Source organism: Gallus gallus, chromosome 4, assembly GCF_016699485.2.
Source record: "Gallus gallus isolate bGalGal1 chromosome 4, bGalGal1.mat.broiler.GRCg7b, whole genome shotgun sequence".
NCBI lineage: Eukaryota > Metazoa > Chordata > Aves > Galliformes > Phasianidae > Gallus > Gallus gallus.
In genome coordinates this window covers 8,757,328-8,780,247 of record NC_052535.1, presented here as the reverse complement: position 1 = coordinate 8,780,247, position 22,920 = coordinate 8,757,328, and the positions used below count along the sequence as shown (strand labels likewise).

The 22,920-nt window shown below is 33.8% G+C and overlaps 1 protein-coding gene across 3 annotated transcripts in view; it reads left to right on the top strand.

The window, feature by feature from the left end:
* Window positions 1-22,920, top strand: part of LOC101749809 (connector enhancer of kinase suppressor of ras 2-like) — a 176,869-nt gene that overhangs the window by 86,854 nt on the left and 67,095 nt on the right. For all 3 annotated transcript variants that reach the window (XM_040699584.2, XM_040699583.2, XM_046940483.1), the window contains exons 7-10: window positions 3,841-3,882; window positions 6,987-7,106; window positions 11,675-11,734; window positions 15,097-15,165. In XM_040699584.2, coding sequence (XP_040555518.1) covers window positions 3,841-3,882; window positions 6,987-7,106; window positions 11,675-11,734; window positions 15,097-15,165 — 291 coding nt within the window. The remainder of the gene's footprint in view (window positions 1-3,840; window positions 3,883-6,986; window positions 7,107-11,674; window positions 11,735-15,096; window positions 15,166-22,920) is intronic.

Genomic DNA, 22,920 nt, shown 5'->3' with positions numbered 1-22,920 from the left:
TTTGGCAAATGAAATTCACTTCTCTGCCAGTAATAGATGGGATTTTGTTTTATTTCTTCATTTCTTCAATACCGCTTCATTCCAAAAGCTGTCTTCATCTTGGCAACTTAAAAACAGTATATCTTAGAGAACAGTGTCCAGGACAATCCAGAATGAAAAATGTTTAGTTCATTTTTAAGGTTAGTTACAAATCAAGACCAGTTCTGTTTTTTTCTTACCTTATTTTCAGATCTGGGTTGCTTAATAGCTATCTGATATTTTTACAGTATGTAAAACTTAGCACCAAAAAGTGTAGATAAAACAATATCCTTCAGAGGGAGACAGCTTTATTGTTACTAAATCTGAGGAAAATTGATCTTAATGTGTGAAAGCAAAGATGTCTCACCTAACAAAAAATGTAGTCTTAACTGTAGGCTGAAATATGAAGTGAGTGACGTAAATATTAGAAACCATTCTCACAGACTTTTTTTTTACTGAATGAGATTTTAGATATCTAATACTTAATTGTACTTTTCTCATCCCTCATAAATCTCCATTAAAAATAGAGAAATTGTAAATGAATAGCATTACATAGAAAGCTGCAAAATCTTTGAGGCATCTTTACTTTGGGGCCCAACTGCCCCTCAAGGTTTTACAGTATCTGCAAATTTCAGTAGTATTTGCAATCTCTTTCAGAATTGCAAACTAAAATTATGAACGTACCATGATTGTGTGCAAGTCCTACTATCTTTTTTTCTTTATCAATATTCAAAAACAAGCTCTTAACAGAGTTGTGAAGGTGTCATACCTTTCAGTCAGAATGTTGTGGACAGTGCAGAAACTGGCTTGTACGTCATATTGTAGGAGTGATTATTTCATAATTCCTGTACTTTACTGTTTTGCAGAGGGGAAGAGGAATGCTGCTACTTAATTTTATCTTCTTTAACTCTAAGAAAAATAATACATTTTTAACATCTTCATGCCTATGGAGGATGGAGAAAGAATGCAACTATTATTTATCTTCTAAAAAAATAGATCAAAATTCTATAAATGTTAGTCCTGGAAGAATTTATTTTTTTTTTAATAAGATCCCTTGTGCATTTCTATGTATCAGAAAAAAAAAGAAAAAACATCAGAAGAATGTTATGACCTACATATCTTAGAATTTTAGTATAATATTGCAAGTGCTTTTAACCTCTCAGTTAAACTGGTCTGATGTGTTTAAAAAAAAAGTCCTTATGCATATGTTTTGGAAGGAATCCCAAAACCATTAACAATTTTAATGCTAATGTAATCTTGGATGTGCAACCTAAGTATAGCTAACATTAATTCTGCTCTACAAAACAGTGAAATTTCAGTGTTACTCTACACAAGTCTTCTATTATTTGACCTGGAGTAATTAAGCTTGTTTGGAATTAAGCTCCTATTATTTTTCTTGCACAGAAATTAAAGGAATAATTTAGATAGGACTATTAGCTCTGAAATCAAGCTATAAGCCCTCCTGTGATCGTGTGTTTCTCTTGGTACTTGCAGGGTTAAAGGGAGACGGTAGATATGCTGTTTGAAGTGTGTGAAACATGTAAGAAAAACTGCCTTGGGCATTGCCAACCAAACTGACTAATTGCATTCTTATTTTTGTGCTGAAGAAAATAACAGCATGAATACAGAAGAAACATCAAAGGGATACTTGACCATGAAATGCTAATATAAATTCCTCTGTGTTCCTTGTCATTCGCAATCTGGTTTTAACTTCCTCATTTTGAAAACTGTCTTCACATAGAAACTAATTCTTCCACAAAAGTGCCAGTCCTCCAAAATAAACATTTAATGTTGTGGGTGAAGCAGCCACTGGTGCTCCAGGTGTGTGCACAAGGTTGCGTGGCTCACACAGGTAAAGCTGCTGTGCAGCAGCTGCGGATGGGCTCCTCACCACAGTGCCTCACAAAAGCAGGCCAAGATCTGGACGTGGCCACCATGGATGGGACATGGCCAAAGGCTTTTGCTGCTGGACAAGAGGAGCAGGGAGTTGTCAGTCAGCTGCAGAAGCTCCTGCAGAGAGTACCACAGCCTGAGCTGATCAGGCAGCTAATCTACTTTGAGAGCAAAGAGCAAATGAGGTGAGGATGTTGGAATTAGCTCATGGGAAGTTTAAAGCACTAAACTGTTACTGCTACCATGTTGATCCTGAAAAGAGGAAATGATGATAACTTTAAGGGAACTTAAGTTAGAGAATCTTTTAGGCATATCAGAAAGCAAAATTCACCTAAAAATTTATTTAAGGAAAGAAAAAGTCTTTTTTTTTTTTACTTCAAAAATAACCTGAAAGTATATCCTGAAGTCCTCATCTTGCTCTGTAAAAAGCTCCTTCCAATGTGATGATGCATTTAGCAATTTTCCAACTTTATTTTTACTGGTATTAAACATTAACTGACTTAAATAATGACTGTCAGCATGGCTGACATGCTGGGACACCTCAGAGACATTTTTCTCCTCAGATTTTGTTAAATAAAGGCCCTTTGACACAATAGGTTTTTGTCACAGGCCAGTGCCCACCACAAAGCATAGTGATGGAAGTTTCTGGAGCTCTGGGGACAGGGCTGCAGGTGGCCCCAGAGGTGACTGCTTTGTGAGGGGAATTCCAGGCATTTCTATTTGAATCTCACTTTGCCTGGCACACTTGCATTTTTGTTATGTTCCTTTTAATTTAATTTTTGTAAAACATCACAAGAGCTGGTGAGGCAGTTTGGAATGCTTACTGTCAGGAGAAAGCTGCATTTTCTCTCAGTGCACTTGGACTCTCTTCTGTAGGAAGGGGTTCAGTACTCTCATGCCATGGCTGTGCCTTGCAGTAGAGGATTGTTCCAAACTGTAAAGAGCAGTAGAGGCAGTAGACACCTTTTAGGAAATGTTATGCTTTGGTACATGAAATGTAAGTGATATTCTGCCTGCTTGTAATGTTGTTAAATAAAAACATGAGTTAATTGAGTGATGTTTTAAGTTATGGATTGATAAGAGTTACTGTCCTTAAAATGACAATTAAAATAGGAAGATGGCTGCTCTGGAAGTTACAAGCCTTAGGCAAATAAAAAGGTCAATTAGGATTGTATTTTCAGGTCTAACTTTGGGAGCTCTGAGGAAGTGAAATCCTCTGAATATCTCTGAACCAGTGTGCAACAGGAGCATACCTGAATCTTTTGCCATCCCTTTCTATTGTGACTTGTGCCCCCCAAGACCCCAAATTAGAGCTGTTATGGAAATTCTTCCAAGAGGTGAGACCAGGGCTGTTTCTTGTCCCATGTGGACAGTAAAAACAATTAGGGCCTTGAAGCAAGAATGAACCAAGTGCATAATCTTTAAAATCTTTAATGTTGTGATTGTCAAAATAAATTCTGCTTACACCTCCTTCTGACACTCTATAGTGGCATAACCTACCTACTAGTAGGTCTGACGCAATGGTTTGCAACTCACACAACTTGCACAATAGCATGCATTCTGCCTGGCAGTGTTGGGCAATGCCTCTCATGCTCTGAGGTTCAGTGAATTTCCAACATGCCAGATCAATTACATTCATTTATTTTTTTCTCATTTTTGTGACTGTCCCCACTGCTTTACATGTATTTTACTGCTACCACTGAGCAGAAAAATTTCTTTACTGTAATGGAAGAGTAGATGATCCCTGAGGTTAACGAGTCATAAGAAAAGTCATGTTACTTTTATGAAGTGATCTTCTGGACGTGACAAAACTGAAGAGTTTGTGTTTATGGTACATCTATAAGAAATAGTTGGCAGCATTATGCATTCTTTTCTTTCTTAATAGGAAATTTAAAACAATATGCATTAATTATGTTTGTTTTCCCACAGGATTGTACAGTGTATGAAACAGAAAACAAAATTCTTCATGTGGTAAGTATTCTAATATGGTATTCTTCAGTCCTACATCATGCCCTTTAGTCATTTTTTAAAAAGTATTAAATTCCACTATAGGAAAATAAAGTTACTATTTGACAAAACTCATGATGAATCATATCAGTTACTGAAAGTTAAAGTTTTCATAAATAAAATGAAATTGTTAAATACGCATATATGTGTATATAGTTAAAAAATCTTTTTAACACAAGCAAGAGGAGAGATCAGCTTATGTAGACTGTGGCCCCTGAAACCAACTTAGTACTAGTGGGTTGTGCCTCTTCCCAGCCACTTTAATTATTGCCCCAGGTGTCCACATTTCAAATTGCAAAACATTGTGCTTTTTTTATAATCAACCTAAAGAAATATAGATAGAAGTATCTATATACACAAAACTCTACACAAAAATTTAATAAAATATTTTTTCACCTAAGATAATGTCTTCAAATTCTCTGAAGATTGGAGGCTTCCAGAAGGTGATGTGAATAACTCCAGAACCAGACCTATCAAGTCTTTTTACACCTTGCTAAATTGGACATTTTCAAAATTAAGCCTTAAGAATCAGTTTTCTTCTGGTACCCATGCCTGTTGATTTTTGCAGGCAAAGCTGGATGCTTCATTCCACTCTCCCAAGCTACAGATAATTATGAATACTTATTTATTTTTCTCCAGTTGTTTTAGAAGCTTTACAATACTATGAGATGGTGCACTCTTCATAGAGTAATACTCTTGCTAGGATTGCTTGCACAGAATGCTATCAGTCCATCACCTATTTGCATTTTTAACTTCTCTGGTTGTCACTGACCCAGAACACTGTAAAAGCCTCTGGCGCTCAACAAATCTAATGACTGAAGGGAAATGGAAGAATCTCATGCAAAGTTATTGATTGAATATTGGCCTTTAAGTACTAATACTTTATATTTTCATGGTGCATGCACAAAAAGCTTGTACTCACAGTGAGATAGAGTTAAAATGTATGGTTTGGGGGAAATCTCGAAGGATTTACAAGTTTAGATAAGCTTTTGACAAGCTCTTACCAAGTGCCTGACATTTTTTTTAAAGCCTTTTACACATACTCTGCTTCCAGCAGGGATTAAAATATATCATAAAACATTGATGTGCTGTTAAATTCAGAAAGCATGCGGTGACTTTTAGGAAGAAAAGCTCTCTATTGCAAACCTGATTCTGAAAAGAACTAAAAGCAACTGAAATCTTCTGGGATTTGGAGTATGTATATACATATATACAAACATCTTTTAACTCATGACTTACGATTCTGTGTACGTCTTCTGGAACTCCATCTTTATCGGGAATGTTACTTTTGACTTTGCTACCTCTTCTCGGTGGAAGCTTGAAAATGTAGAAGAGGGAAAAGTTTCGGTTTTATACTTTCCATTTTTAAACTAGTATACAGGACTTTAGAACTTTCTATTTTTTTTATGACAAATGTATGTTAGCAAGTGTTAATGCATTTTCTCATATTAATAGTGATAGATCAAATGATATTTCCAGTCCCTGTGCTGTTATTCATAAATTCTCTTCAGTTGTTCCCATCAATACTGTCTCAGTCTTTGCATTATTTATAACTAGTGTCAGGTGTCACTTGTTTGTGCTGAACTACATTTACAGTAAAGTAATATTTAAAATTATTCCAATATATTATTTATTTTTGAGTATTTTCCCAGCATAGATTTTAAATAACGTTGTCAACTGTGGTGAGATGTTAAGATTCATAAGATTAAATTTGAGTGAAAACTTGTTTACTATTTATTTAATTCTAAAGCTTTATTGAGAAAGTATTTACATGTGACAACTGTTAAATTATAAACCATACACAAGTAGACTGTGGATTTAATCTGCATTTAATCTGTGTGTATGTTCTTAAGAAGATGTGAAAGCATGAGAGTGCTTTATTTGGAAATAAAAATATTATTTTGATATGACAGTAGTTCAAAAACTGGCTGAGAGCATTTGCACACAACCAGGGTCAGCCATCGGGTCATATGTAGAACAGCAGTAAAATACATTATTTGAGCCAGCCAGTTTCCATATCTGTGGTGGGAGAAGACAAGACCTGAAGTTTTGTTTATGGGTCCTGGCCCAGAGCTTAAACTGCTGGAAATATTCCTGTTATTTTGCTGACCTTTTGATTCAGTCATGCATACCTGAATGTGATGCTTTGCTTCTTGCATCTGGTCCGAAATACAAATGCCACATCCAGTACTCCAGAGCGGTACTTACATTTCCAGATGAGTAACCATACAGTGAATGGGAATGTAATCTATAAATTCAGTCAATTAATTTTATTCCTCATGACAACTTTATTTGTTTAACTTATATGTATAGTGTCAAATGATATATTAGAAATCCTTATGCTTTTGCAAATGACTGAAACAAAACTTCCCTTAAGGGATTTCACTACCGTTTTCTATAATTAGGGAAAATGAGAGTGTAGTCCCTGAAGGAAAATAGATGCATACAGTAAGTTTGACTGCAAGACCACTCTGGAATTCATCTAAATGTATGCCTTCAGACTAGGTTCAAATATTTTTGGGCATATTCTTTTTGAAGGAATACTTTAAACTTGGTCTTTACACATTAAGATTCTCTGAGAGTCCAGATCAACTTCTTTCTAATCCACAGACTTAAAGTTTGGATTCATTTAATAGGTTTAATTTGTCACTGTCACCACCTCCAAAATATTTTGAAGGTGTCTGTAGATTCACACACTTCACAAGAGGATTTTGCATGCTTCACTCTATTTCTATTTTATTTATTATGGTATCTGATAATAACAGGTCAGATTAAGTTCATCAAGCATTTTCTTAAAGTACATTCGGGTATTTTTGATGCATGCATGTTCTCAGTACACAGTATAACCTTTTGTTCAAAACTACTCTACAGGCATGTATATTTTATTGACACATTTTTTGTTACCTTAAGCTCTTGTTCTTAACTTCAGTTCTTAACAACCTGTAGTTTTTAGAAGAAAAATAAATTATCTGTTTATTTTCAGATAGTTCTCGGACCTAAGAGCTTTGCCAGTAGTTTCAGTTAAATACAAGACGTTATATTTTTCTTTGACTTATTTTTCTTTATAGTGTAAAACCTTGTCTGGAATTTGTGACCACATCATTTCACTCTCATCTGATTCTCTGGTGTCACAGTCAGCACATCTAGAGGTAGTTCATCTCACCAGCATTATGCCCAGTGAAGGTTTGGTAAGTACCAAAGCAATTTAAATATTAGAGTACAAGCCATAGATCTTTATTTTATAAAAATAAAGTTCAGGAAATCAAAATGTGTTCTCATTCATATCTTGCTATTATTTATTTAATTTCTTTTGGTAAGCTGAATGTGATTTCTGAAAGTAGTTTAATATTTATGCAAATAAAAGGATTGTAGTCAGTTTTATTGTCAGTTTTATCTAGGGCTTGATGTGCAACTAGTAAACATATGAGCAGCTTAAAAATAGTTAGTCTTTTGATAGTCATATTACAGCTTTTGAAATGTACTAAAATAGTTAAATTTACTTGTATATGTACGTATTTGAGCATTGTCATTAGTTAATGTGCTTTGAAAATGATTAGTGGAAGGTATATTTCTTTGTTTTGCATTAAAGTAGTTAAATGCCTCCCTCCACGATTTGGTTAAAATAAAACTTCAATACATATCATCCCAGAAACAAAATACATCCCTTATACTCATAAACTGCTGCTCACTGAGCAGGCCAGGTAGGTGTCTTCTGAACATCCTAGTTGCTTTGCATTAGTAATTGGTCATACAATTAATTATTTTGCTACAATTTCTTTGTATTATTGTACTGTTACACTTAGGCAAGGAATTTTTGAGAGGTTTAGGTGTCAGTAGGTAAACATTTCTGTATCTTTTCCCTAGTTCCCCACTTCACAGTCATTCTGGTATCAGAAGGCTGTAGGGGAGGGATAAGAAAAGTGCTTGGGAACTTAAGATCCTACTACATTGCCAAATTAAAGCATGTTTTAGTGTCACTATACACATTGTATTATATTTCTTCTTTGTAATTGTTTCAATTCCTATTAGTTGAGATGTTTTGTATTATTTCAATATCTTACTCATTATTCTATACTGGACAGCAAAGAACATCATGTGCAAATTCTGTCAAAGTTACAGTAGCATAATTAGTGAGGTATACATACTGATTTGAGACTGCTTTAATACCTTAAGTAATTTGTGTGATTAGATACATTTAATTTAGTGTTAGATACAGTTTAAAAAGACCACTATAGCGCAATAAAATACTTTTACTTTAATTTTTTGGCATCATACACACTTCTACAATATGTAATCCTGAAGACAGACAAATATTATTTGCTGTGCTGCATCCCTAATGACCAGATCTCCTGTCTTTTTGGCTTAGTTTCTTCTCTTGTCCAATTAATGAGTTGATTCAGGCATATCCAAGAAATGCCAAGTCAGTATCACTTACAGCTTGTCTAGTATATATACTGTAACACTGTTGATGCTTTTGACCTGCATTAAGGCTAATACAATCCTGCACACTAGCAATCTGGATCTCTGTATTACTTTCCTTTCTATCCAGAAATGTCCAGCTGGCTTCTTGGATGTGATTAGTATACTCTCAAAGCAACTTATCATAAAGTCTCAGGTTTGATTTAATCCTTTATGACATTGGTTACCAAAATGAGACTCGGCTGTACAGTCATGGTCTGTCACGTGGCCTACTACAACAGCCTTCTTTTCCAGTGGAACATCAAGCAGAGCCTGTGCTGTGTCCATGCAGTAGACTGGGCTCCATCACTAGGTGGAAGTGCTAGTGTACATACTTAACCATCTGCAGTGCACCAACACTTTTATAGCTAACACAACTGCAGTAAGTGGGTACTGCTGACGGAGGACATGAGATAAATATTGCAATCAAACTTGCCCGTTTAAATTTTTTTTTTAGATGAAGTGAAATCACTGTGAATGACTGAGTTTTCTGTGCCTAATTGTGAAGGCACTATAACGTGGTAGGTTGGAAAGTTCTTTATAATCAATTTTGCTGACACTGTGTTCTGCATAGGAAAAAAAATATGAAAAAGAACTATAAATGGGAATAAAAGAAAAATCATGTGAACAGTAAAACATTAATCAGAATCAAATATAGAACAGAGTAATGAATTACAAATGGCTTTCTCATGATTGTATAGCAGTTTTTTCCACAGGATCTCTACTCCATTCAAGAGAAAAATGAATGCTATTCACTGAATGGAAAGTATTCAGAGTTCCATTTTTATCCTTATCATTCAGTGTAGGGTTTGATGTATTATTTACCACACTTCATCTAGCTCTGCATTCCCTTCAGTTACCAATTTCATCATGAGAATTTTTTTTATGTGGCCTTACTGGATGCTTCACAGACATCAATTAATTTATCCTCAAAACATACTTGTGAAAGTGATATTGTAATTTCAGTTTTATAGGTAAGAATCACATATAGAAAGCAGTCTGGGACAAAATCACCCCAATCTATTTTTTGGAGACTCAATGGGAAGTGCTTACCATATGACTATTCAGAAGGCTTGTTACTTTCATAGACTGATTATAAAAGACAACCACTCTTGATTTTAAGCGTAGCTAAGATTTTATGAGCTACTGATCTGTAGCTTCAGCATCACACACAGTTGGCATCTCGAAAATGTTTGTTACTTTTGGTGAAAAATCAGTTGTAAACAGATAGCTCAGACTTATGTAAGAATTCAGTTATCTAAAATAAAATTCAGTTGTATTAATTGTGAGTTTTTACTTGCAAAACTTCATTTGCAATGCAGTTTTTATTATACATTTTCTAATTTCTTCAGCAAATTAACCTGACATCCTAAAGATACGGCATAAGCTTACATATAAACTGAATTAATTTCCAGGTTGAAATAAATACTGTATCCTTAAAGCATTTTCACAAAAGGATTGTGTTTCATATGAAAATGTACCTTCATTGATAGTATTTTCTAAATTTCTGTACATGTTATTATGAGCTCAATAGTCTTTTATTATTCTAAAATGTCTTTTTCAGTCTTCTTTATTTAAAAATAATCTCATCTCAAGCATTCCTTAGAAGACACTCTATTCTGATAGTTCAGTGGCTGATTGCTTGACAAAATACTTTGCACTGAGAAGTACACATGAGAAAGATACTGCGGCAAATACCAAATCTCTCCATATATCTTCTATTACATTTTGAAGTAACCTTCAACATTGCTAAACAGTCTCCTCTGAACTGTCATAGTAGGCATGTTAATACAGTTTGTCTGAACTTGTCAGCTCCGACTGAGTTAAAACAGAGAGAACATGCATGTGTGTTTATGAAATGAAATAAAAACAATAACTGTGTGATCTAATGAAATGACCTTATAAAATTAATGAACACAAAAGTTAATAATAAAGCATTGTTTTCAGAGAACAAGTAGTCACAGTGAGTATTATCTAAACTGGTATTTCATAAGCAGTCAAGTTAAGCTGTATAACCAATTTTAGCTAGCTGTTATTTTTAAGATTTAAATAAAGTGAAACTTATCTGAAAATGAATTAGTTAATAGGTAGAAGCCACATTTTGTCATAATGAAAAGTCACAACACATTCTGTTGGAGCAGGTTTCTCACAGCTTCATCTAGTCAAGTTTTGATCATTTCCAAGGTCAGATATTCCACACCCTCTCTAGGCAACCAGTTCCAGTGTTACATCACCCTCAAGGTAAAAGTAAAAACTAAAATGAAATTGTTTTTCTGCCTAGTTCCAACTTGTGTCTCTTCTCATGCTTCCATCTCATGCTCTCAAAAAGAGTTTGGCTCTGACTTCTCTGCAGCCTTACAATTTATGTAGTTGTACAATCTTGCCTTTGTAGAATTTCACTATTTTTTTAGGCTAACAACTAGCCTGCAGATCTTCATTAACGTTCAGGAATCTTGAAATCAGTTTCTGAACAAAATGTTCTTTCTCATTTGCTGGAGGCTCCAAACTTCCATTTTGACAATGCAAGGTGATGCAGAATTATTGAAAGGATAATGAATCAGCAGCACAGTGTATCAATTAGATTAATTAGATTTCAAAATTTGATGTATAACCACAAAATGCAGAGAGAGGTGAAGCTATGACCTTACTCATGATAGGTAAGGATGCAAGCAATTGAGTCTCGCTGACATTTAAGGCTCTGTGTATGTGTGTGTGCATGCATGTACAGATAGATAGGTACCTACTTAGGTTGTCTCTCTGTATCTCATCAATCAACTCCTTGAAGCAGAATTCTTGCTGGACTAATTACAAAACTCCTGTTAGCTCACCAAGCTCATTTTTCCTACATAAATTGGCAATGTGAGCATTGGCTCATGTATTTTCTAAGTTATATTGTTTCCTTTTTATTGAACCAGTAACTCTCACAAAAGAGGGCATATAATTTTAAAGACTATTTGTGTTCATTGTTTCAGTTTTGATACCTCTTTTATGGAATTAGTAATAAAGAGAGGTTATGTTAAATATTTCAGGTACTGAATTGTATCAAGCTTTTATGCTAAGACTTGGGCTTAGCTCTGAATTCTATCCAAAAACTTCTTTCAAACTTAAAAATGCATACTGTTTATAACAGACAATGATACATGTGTTTGACTTTGCAAATGTTATTGACACATGATTTATTCCAGACATCCGAAATGTTACCATTCTTAAACTGAAACAAACACTCATACTTACTGTGTTATCATGCAAACAATATTTTTTTCTCACAAGTATTAATTACCTTTCTGCTTGTTTTCAGGGGATGTATATCAAATCAACATATGATGGGCTGCATGTAATCACAGGAACAACTGAAAATGTAAGCTTGCTTAGCCTAAAGGACTGCTGTCATGCATGCAAGTATCTTCTGTATATCTGCATGTTTTTTTGGTATCAAAACTTGCTGTAAACCAAGGCACTTCTTATCAATACTGTTTTATTTATTTGTTTGTTTTACACATACCATGTCACCTTCTTAAAAATTTGAAAATACTGGAAATAGATGTAGGAAGATATCTGTGATGAAGTAACTAATTATAAAAGACAAAAATATCGAACTTCTGTGCTCAGTTGTTCCAGTCAAAACATTGCAGTCAGTGATAAGCACATTGCAGCACATAAATCAGCATGACTGATTGTTATTCTTGTCATACCGTTCATTTTATCTGTGAAGTAGCTTCTTGTTACTTAACTTGCAATTCATAATTACAAATTTGAAAATATGATTTTACGTCAACTTCTGCAATATAGTTTTTATGATAGACCTCATAATAGGACCCACCCTTCTGTTTTTCACGTACTCCATGTTTTAGTCACAAAGATTTTATTCAGCCTTGGAACTGTTTAAAAGTAAATAACGAGATAAATTAGAAGTTGAAATTTCATAAAGCTGATATTGAAACTAAGCAATGCTAATGCCCAAGGAACATGAAATTTACATTGTGCAGCTAACCATGTGGGTCCAAAATATCACATACCATGTACTATTGATATTTTGTTTTCCTTGTTTTGTAAAGTCAATTTGGTTTTTGTCACACATTTTTTGAGATATTAAGGGACCCAGGGAAAGCCTGATTTATTTATCACAACTTATGACAAATGTAATGTAAATTAAAATTTATTTACCTACTTACATTAACACTGTTTATAGCATTTAGAAGTCATAAAATAAGTATTTGTAAATATAAATAGTATATATTGACTTCTGAAACTGATGAACAAACCTCTTGATTGTGTTGCAACCATAGAACCATAGAATGCAACCACAGAACCATGCTATAGTTGCATTGTAATTATTATAATATAACTTGTTTTAGTAGTAGTTTTAATTAACTTACATATGTATATGAAGCAGCTTGTAGGAAAAATATATATTTATAACTGAAATTCGTGGGAGGAGGTAAGAAATTAACCAGCTATTAAAACCCTAAAACACTTTTTGTCTTGTCTGTGTAAGGTCTTTTTGATAAGGGAACACTAAGTAGTAGTTTGGTTGTTTTTTGTTTTATTTTTTCTTACAGTGTAATCACGTGCAGTTAAACCAGCTTCAAAGACATTTAATTTCTGGCATTTCAGCAAATTGATTTTTCATTCCTTTTGAAGGGATAAATGACCTCAGAACCAGTGTTTAATTTTAAAAGATAATAATTAGCTCAGCCTTGTCAAAGTCAGGAAAGGAGCTTAAAAAAAAAAAAGAAAGAACCAGGCCTCTGCCTTTTCAACCAGTCAACTGAAGTTAAATGCATTATGAGTAGTGATGTTTGCTTCCATTTCCTGCTTACCTTTCTTTCACAGGTTAAAGCAATCAAGTTTGTGTTCACATGGAATTATAGACATGGAAATAGAATATCTTTCTGTTAAAAGTTCTGTATCAAAAGTAGTCTGCCAAAATTCTATGTCTCCACTAAAAAGATAAATTGATGCTGGAGCCCGGCAGTTTCTGGCTTAAATATATCGGCAAAATCCTTTTTACTTTGGTGTGGAAGAACTAAGATGTCAAGATAAGATAGCTGGCTGTAATGGCCAGGCAGTTTAGCTGAAGGGCTGGACTTCTGCTACACAAGATACAGGAACCCCTGTGAAGGAACAAGCAGAGATCACGCAGATGAATGGTCAGCAGCAGCTCACGAAGGGAGGTTGGGATGATAAGAAAGAAGAAGGCTGGAGGTGAAAGCTGTGCTTGGAATAGTACCTATAACACTTGGAATCAGTGTCAAATATTGGCTATTTGCCCTACTGGCTTGTTATTTATTACTTACTGAATAATAAATGATGTTTCCTACTACTCCCTAGCAAGTGTGTAGACTGCAAAATCTACTGATTAGTCAGCAGGTGGTGACTATTGGAGAGTGTTTGAGCTCCTCATAGGTCATCTCTGAACTGTGTTTATGTGACACAGTTTTGGCAGTAGGGGTTGCAGGGGGGTCCTGTGGGAAGTGTCTGGAAGCTGCTCCATATCAGGTATGAGCCAATTCCAGGCAGCTCCAAGAGTCACTGGCCAAAGCTGAGTTGTGCCTGTTTAGTTACATGTTTAGGAAAGCTTGGTTTTCCCATGATGGTAATTGGTGAGTGATCTCCCTGCCCTGATCTAACCCTCTGAGCTTTTTAATTGTATTTTCTCCCCATTCTGCTGAGGAAGTGGAGTGAGCAAACACCCGTGTGATGCTTGCCTATCTATCAAGGTTAAACTATAACAATCTCTTTAGTATTTTGTTTAGAAGCAATTGTAGCCATTTTCTGTCCAATGGCTATTTGGGTTTTAGTTGTCATTTCCTGTTGCCCTTATTTCTATTTGTTCATAATATTCATCCACATAGTAGATAGAAATGATAGCTGTGATAGAAGTTTTGACTGGTAGGCAGCGAAGTCATGTTTATAAGCCTCTTCAAGTCACCTTTAGTGCAGGTAAATCTTTTCTTCTGTCACGTTTATTGACATGCTGTTGACCATGTTCATGTGGCTTGCAGGACAGTGAAATTTAATCCATTTTAATATGATCAGAAGAAGCTATATTTAGTGTGAGCAAGTTTTTCAACTCAGATCCAAAATTATGGGAGTGGAGTAATATTATATATACTGAAGAGCTAGACTTGTCAAGGACTTAATCCATTTGCAATTACCATTCTGTGTTCATATGGTTAATCTAGTAGTGTCTTGAAAGTGATGGAACTGTAGTATATTTGCCAAGTATTTGCAGTGGACTTAAGCAGAAAACCTGTTCTGTAAAAGTCTGTATTAGGCCTGCTTTTCTTTTATGTGAATGTTTTTCCCAGCCCTGTCCCTGGATGTGCCCTAGTTCAGTATTTGCTGGCTTAACAGGTTTACTGCTATGTGATGTAAATTAACCCAGTGAATTCCCAGCAAGATTGTAACAGCTCATGGCCTGATACTCCCCTCCGAGAGGTAAAGAAGCCAAAATAGTTCTAACAGTCTGAAAGGTTGTTCATCACCTTGGGAAGTAAGATTTGAGATTACTTCATCACTGAATTGCCATCTGTTACAGAAAAAAAATTGTTCCTTACAGATACAATTTTTAATAAACATAATAAATTATTATTTGATAATAATACTTCTCTGGGCAGAGCTTTCTTGCCTCTTTCCCCATTCATGGTTTTCATCCATGCTCTTCCCTCATGCTCCTCCACCCCAAATATAAAGTTAATTGTTATCTCTTGTCCTTAGTCTCCTGCTGACCAGTGTAAGAAAATCCATGCTGGAGATGAGGTGATTCAAGTCAATCATCAAACTGTGGTAAGTACTCTGGAGGTTCTGTTCTGCAGGTTTTGCCTATTCCCAGTGCTAAAAGTGTAATACCTCTTACTAGGAAACTTTGCCACAGTAGATCATTCTTCATGCCTTTTGAAATATCATAATCTTCCTTACACTTAAAAAAAAGGCAGAAATTATCATTAACTAGCCTGCAAGAATGATCTCCACACAGTAGAGACTAAATATTTCTTTTCCACTTTTTATTTTCTTTTCTGTTTCCCAAAACTTTTATTCAATACTTTATTCACTTTTTAATTCAAATGTCACATCTTCATTCCTTCTAAAATAAAAATCCAGCAACATCTTGTATTGATTTATAACCAGTTATGATGATTCCTATTTTCGTTTTACCTTATTCCCAAGCTGAAAGAAGAGAAAGGTCTTTCTAATGTGTCAGTGTTCAGTTTATATCACGTGAAGCATTTAGCACTGCCCTTTGAAGAGGCTTATTTTACATTTAAGATCTTAAATACTTCCTGGGTTTTTAGAGTTTTAAAGATTCTTAGAATATCATTTCAAATATATGTATCCAATGAAATCCACAGTCTCCAGTATTATGATAGTTTTCCATAAGGACTGTACTTAAATCATTATAAGATGGAAATTTCTTTAATGTTATGCTACTCTGTCAAGTATAAATCCTGTTTTAAAAAAAAATCCATTCTGAAAACGATTAGATATAGTTATTTTGTATTACCATTAGTGAAAATACTTTCCTGACTAGAGAAAGTAGAGATTGCTTTGAATAGGTTCTAATCCTGTAACTGACAATTGTCATAATCTCATCTAATTTTGACAAAACAGGGTCAATGTATTTTCTGGATAAATTCATATTTGTTCATTCACCATGATAATTTGATTTTTCACAACATCCAGTGACGTTCCCATAACCTGTAATAAGTTGTTCCAGTAGTTAATTATTCTCACTGCTGAGTGGGGTGTCATTTTATTTGTATTACGCTTCCAGTCCTTTGATCTTGATACATTTATATCTATTTTACTGGAGATCCCATTTCTCATGTAGATATTTTCAGGGTGTAATCAAATTACCTCTTCACCTTTTTTTTGATAACCTAAATAATTTGAGCACTTTCAGTCTTTCAGTTTTTCATGATAATTCATTACTCACTTTGTTTAAATTCCCAGCTGTAATATTTTGCATATTTAACACTGAGTTACTGCTCTACAGGAAAAACATATTCATAGACAGGGCAATGCACCTCTGCTAATACAGTACAAGTGAGATTAGTTTACTGTAACCACTACTACCTTGCTGTTTGCCATTTTTTAAAGGCTACTGTTCATTTTTCTTCATTCACAGGCAAAAATGAATTAAAAAGAACACCTGTATTTATTCCCTATAAAATAAAGACTGTAATTTCAATTTAAATGTGTTTTTCCATTGGGGGTCCATTTGAAGAGAGGAATCACTAACCATTTTGAAACTGTGAGAGAAGTAAGCTTTTAAATAGGTTTAAGATGTAGAGTGGAAAATAGTTATACTGTCCCTATGTTCCAGTGGAGTCAGCACAGATAACAGCACTTCTAATCCTGGAGGCATTTCTCTAGGGTTGTAAAGCTATAGCAGAGGATTAAGTATGCTGACAATGTCAGTCCATTGAATTGCTGTATGTGTGGAGTTAACTATTTTGGGATTGGTGTGACTGGAATATTTTGGCTGTATGTCTTCAAAATAATTCTTGTTGCTTAAAATTTATACAATCATTTTATATAAAGCATATCTGAATTAAGTAAGAAATATCTGATTGCTAAAGGTAGATATATTAATACACTTTTTTCCTGAAATCAGTTATATTAACAAATATAATAACCATATTAACAAAACAATACAAATTGCTTTATTTTTCAAATGATTATTCTGTGTAGATGAAAATTTAATAAAATGAGTTCAGAAAGTATCAAAGCAAAACTGCTTGCAAATTATATAATGCAACAGTTGAGTAAGAAATAAAAGATTTACCACGTGGAATTTGCTCTAACCAAAGAACACTCTGTTATACAATTATGAAGATCAAAGCAAAAATAATAGTACTTTAGGCAAGAAATTAATTAAATCAGTCGACTCACCACTAGCTGTTAAGATCACTTAATCATTATCCAATTTCCTTATTTGCTTTTCTGCTTATCCTTCTTGCTTAGTAGATTTTAATAAAACAGCTCAAGAAACTTACAAAAATAAATTACGTACTCTAAAATACATTAACTCTTTTTTATCTTGTCAGTAATAACAGGCACTAATTCTGGCACTATCTTGAGAATTTCTATTTTCTTTTTTTTATAAAATTAAACATAAGTCATTTATATGTCACTGTGCTTTTGTTTACAAAAACTATAATTACACCTTAAGTTCCATGAAATATATCTATTCTGCTGCTTAGCCAAAATAAAAGGAAGGAAAATTTCATTTTATCTTAACTTTCTTTAAAGAGTTTTTTTAATAGATGGGAATTGATTCTTTAATCAAAAGATTGGGACTGTCATGCAGTGAAAATAGGGTAAAATTAGTGCTAAGAAATATTCATTTTTTTCCATTTTCCATAACATGAATAATATAAAATATAGGACAATTAGAAGAAAGCCAGTCATAAAAAAAAAAAAATACAGAAATATATACCTATTCAGAATGGAAGCAAAGTTGATAAATTAAGGCTAATAATCCACACCTAAGTTTGCTAAAGACAATGACACTTCAATTGCAAGTTCCTGAATACAGGTTTTTAATGAATTTTCTGCTTTAGGATATCTTTGTATGTTGTGGAAATATAAAGAGGAAAACTTATTAGCAAATACTATGGAGGGATTTCCGGAGAAAGGGATGATTAACGACATGTAGAAAATGGCATGTTAGATAAAATACAATATACGTTTATGAAGAATAAATGATTAATGTTCTACCTTTGATCGTTTTTCAGACAACAGAAATCTTACAGATCCAAACAAATACTGATCTATCTGACCATCTGTAAAATATTTGATCTACTTTTGTTCGCAAAAGTATTAGATTAACTAGGGAAAACTCAGTTTTCAGAAAATGGAGAACTTTTTTTGAAGATTAGAATTTGAAGGTCATTTAATAGAACAGAGAGCAATAATAATGCTTTTAGTAACTCATGTTGAAAGCTAAATGTTACTCAGGAGCAGCTGGCGAGAATCCAGAAGTCAGAATGTAGTAATTAATCCCAAATCGACTCATCGCCACGGAGGTGATGTGACTGAAAATGGCAAAGATGAACTCGGAATTAATCAAGAACATGTTTCCAGGGGAAATAGAGTTTTAATGCCATTGTCTTGACATTGGTAATATCTTGTCTGAAATACTGTTCAGGTCATTTGCAGTCATCAAAGGTGAATTTACATATGAACATTTAAAAATGTAATGGAGGCAAAGAAAATTTTCTGTCTCAGATGAAGGGATTCTTTAATTTAAATTTTTTAAGGACTTTAATTTGGTTAACCTAGCCAGCTAGGTTTGAGAGGAAATAGAATTCCTCTGTCTTAACAGGTAGAGACTATACAGGCCAGGAAAGGAGAGGAACAATTTAAGGCCAAAAAAATAATGTAGTAGAAGAGCAAACATCCATACAAACATCTGTAGGTAGATCTGTGTTAAAAATTTGAGAGAGATCTGCTTAGGATAGTGATTGAGGAACTGATAAAAATGATTAATTTATAGTTGCCTGCAACTACACAGAACAGGAAACAAATGGATGCCTGGAAAGGCTCTTTCTATTCCAACACCTTTGCTTTGTTGTGTTTGTTACAGGTGTTTAGTACATTATCTCTGAATAGCTATTATTATTAGGTAATGTTGATGCATTTTCATACTTGATAAGGTTATTCTCTGGAGTGAAGAATGCTACATAAATACATGAACAGCAGCCTAATGCCCTTTCATACTGCTCATTGTCTGTCAATTAGCATACTTTGATAATAGCAAGAACAACATGAACACTGTTTGGATGTATAAAATGCCCAAATTCCTGTTGCTGTAGATTGCATTCTGAATCCCATTAACACAAATCTGTATCTTTTAAATGAGAAGGAACAAAATTAAGATCCCTGCAACAGTTTGGTAAATTTCAGTGCTAACTTATTGATGTTAAAATATTTGTTGAATTAATATTGCAGATGTATGTGTATTGAATTGTAAATTTGAGTCTTAATGAAAGTTCACTGTGGATGGAGGTATGTCTGTAAATGAAGTACCAGGTTGTACTGTTTGTGTTTGATCTACTTTTATTTCACAACACAGTGAGGAAAAAGAAAGATAAAAAACTGAAGTGAAAATGTCACGAGAATTACAGCTTCTACCCACAGAATAAATAATTTGGTTTGTAAAGAAATGTCCACATATTGCTCTAAGAATTCAGCCTGCCACTGTTTCTCTGTTACTTAATGAAAATCACTCTGTAAGTTAATGGAAGAATGTTTATAATTCCACCATCAATTATTGTTAGTAACAGTTAAGAAATAAATGAGGAGAGCAAATCAGCCACCAGTGTTAATGAAGAGCTTCCATTTAGTGACAAAAAGTAGCCTCGTGATCTTGCAGCCTAATAATAATTTCTGATATCCGTATTAATGAAACTGCTTCCCTAGATTAGTCCCCTAGCCTGAGCAGTATTGTAAGGCAAAGTGAATTATAGCTTTAAAATACAAAAAGATGTCTTTTTTCTTAACAAAAAGTTGAATTCACACAGTCCTTTTATTTATTTACATATTTATTTTTAATGAAAATATGAAGAAAGGTCATGCTGTTAAGATTCAAGTAAATATCCAGATGGGTTTGCTTATGTATTCAGAGAGCCTTGAGGGGAAACATCTGGCCTGGTTCATATAGGGGTTAGGTCCTACTGGAGTCAAAACAAAATTACTTGTTTGCAGGTGGTGTGCAATGTCATATGTTCTAAATATTTCATAAATGTTATTCTGTACAATTGGTTTTCTGATCAAATGCATAGCAAGGCAGGTCTTAAATTCCTTTTTAGTTAATGCAGCTTGTCGAGTGATACCATTAATACACACAACTGTCACAAATGGATGAAAGTTTAATCTACCTTCTTTCTGTGAGATGCATTATGTATTTTTGTATTTCTTGTAAGTTTTCGATGTTTTTAGAGTCTCAATTGATGTATAGGTTTTGATAAAGTAGTAAAGGAACTGAGGAAATACACTTATGCTTTATCCCTAGAACTTTCAGGAAAAGCAGAGAAAAGAATATAGGTATTCTGTTGACTAAGCACTTCTAGTGCCACTCTGAGTTTTTAAAGAAATCAGTATGGAGGTAAGTAACTCTTGTGGCGGCCTTAACTACTGGAATCCTCTAAGCATCATTGTGTTCAACAGTTCAGCTGTTTCTTCAGTTCCTTTTAATAGATGCATAGGCTTACTCATGCACAAATGCGCTGTGAAGGAGCAAAGTCAATACTGGGAGACTAAATAAGTTATTGCAGACAAACTAGAAGACAAACTAGTTGAATGTAGGTTAGTGAATGAGCTGTTTTTCTGAACACACTACTCATGCAGTTCTAACTGTAAAATTATCAGCTTTAGATACACAAAATTGCTACAGCATTGTGTATGTTTATATCATTATACTCTTGTGATAAAGAAATTTAATATCATAAAGACTGATATTTTGAACTGTTATAAATTTAGTGTATGCACCTGTTTCCGCAAAATATCTTCCTTGTACTTTCTTTGAAAAAATTAAGACTTTGAAACAGTCAACAGTAGTGCAAAATTTTTTCACTAGAACCAATTTTTTACAATGCAGAAGTACAAATCAATAAAAAATATTAATTGAACAATCCTAAAAATAAATCACAAAAAAGAAATTAAATTTCTGCCTACCTCTTACCATTTTCCTTTACATTACATTGATTTGTGTACTGGACTAGATGATCTTTCAAGGTCCTTCCAATCCCTGACATTCTGTGATTCTATCTTTAATATCTAAATTATAAGGATTTTTTTCTTTTTGGCTAATGCTATGAAGTTAAACGTATTTTAAGCCTGTGAGTATCTAATTTCCTGTGATTTTAATCTTTTCTCTTTAGAAACATTGTGCATATTCTCCCAGATGACTAGTTATAGGACAAGCATAATGACCTTAAATTGTGCCAGGGTAGGTTCAGGTTGAATATTAGGAAAGACTTCTTAGGAAGAGTGGTGATGCATTGGAACAGGCTGCCCTGGGAGATGGTGGAGTCACCATCCCTAGAGGTATTCAGGAAAAGAGTAGTTGTGGCACTGAGGATCATGGGTGGGCATGGTGGGGATGGATTGACAGTTGGACCTGCCGATCTTAGTGGTCTTTTCCAACCTTAATGGTTCTATGATTCTGTCACTTTGGTGGTAATCTACATTGCAGCCCTCTGACTGTGTTTTTCATATTCTTTGGGTTATGAACGAGGTGTACCACAGGCATATGGGACTTTTCACACTACTTTGTAGGCCTGGTTTACCACAAGAGCACATACATAGAAATCGGGCATTGTCTTACATTATGTAAATATGTCTAGTAGAGAACTGCACCATGACTAGAGCTTTACCATGTCATACAAATAGAACATAATAATGTCCTGAATTTGTTGATTTACATGTAGTGGGTATTCTAATTGCTCCAATTCCATTTATTCAGGAAAATAAAGCATCATGCTAGCCTTTTTTTCTTCTTTAATCTTATGTTAACTTTAACTTTCAATACTGAGTGAAATGTCTTAACCCATATTGTAGAATCTGATTAACTGAATGGTTAAAAACTTAAAGGACCAAAATATCCTTTTACTGACCACATCTCACCACAGTTAGAGGTTGATAATTACTATTAAAGAATATTTAAGAATAAATGTCATACTCTGTCTGAAGGACTGGTTTTCAACAAAGAATTTTTAATCCTCTGTAATGACTTCTATTTTCTCAAAGATATTTTTAGTAATACAATTAATAATAACATGTCCAAATTCCTAAGAGCATTTTATCATAGCCTAGTAGTAATGATTGCAGACTGTTCTTTAATAGATCTTGGTATTTAATGGTTTTGTCATTAAGATTATCATTGGAATAATTTATCATTAACTTAATTATTTATCATTCTTATCTAAAAGGAGCATGTGGAACTCTAAAGGTTTCAACATACTGAAAGTTACAGCCATCTATAAAAATAAAAAATATTTCACTTTCAATTCTATAAATAAGTAAAAAATACATATATTCAGTCATCTTATAAGCAGGACACAAACTAGACTATTTTGTATGGAATGCAAGTTGATGTATTTTTTTTCAGTTGTAGCCTCTTTAAAATTACTTCCATTTTCTGCTTTCCTTTGACCAATGCATTTTTAGAATATTTTCCAGCAACAGTAAAAATAGAATAGAACTTTAAGAGGCTATTAATATCCTTTTTAGAACTATGACACATATTGCAATTCTTTCCAAGACAAGTGTTCACTTTTGGGATCCTGGCTTCAGCCCACTGTGGAGATCAGATAAAAACAATAGGGTTCTAGCCTATCTTCTCTTAGGCTCTTGTAAGAGGATTTGAACTGAGATCTATTCATGCTTGTTTTTATGATTTTCTCTCCAACTTCATGTATAATCAGTTACTATCTTCCTCTAAATGAAAGTAATTATAAATCATATTTGATGTAATGATATTTATAGACTGCACTGATTCTGAATGATTTTTTTAAATATTATTTTTATTATTTTTAC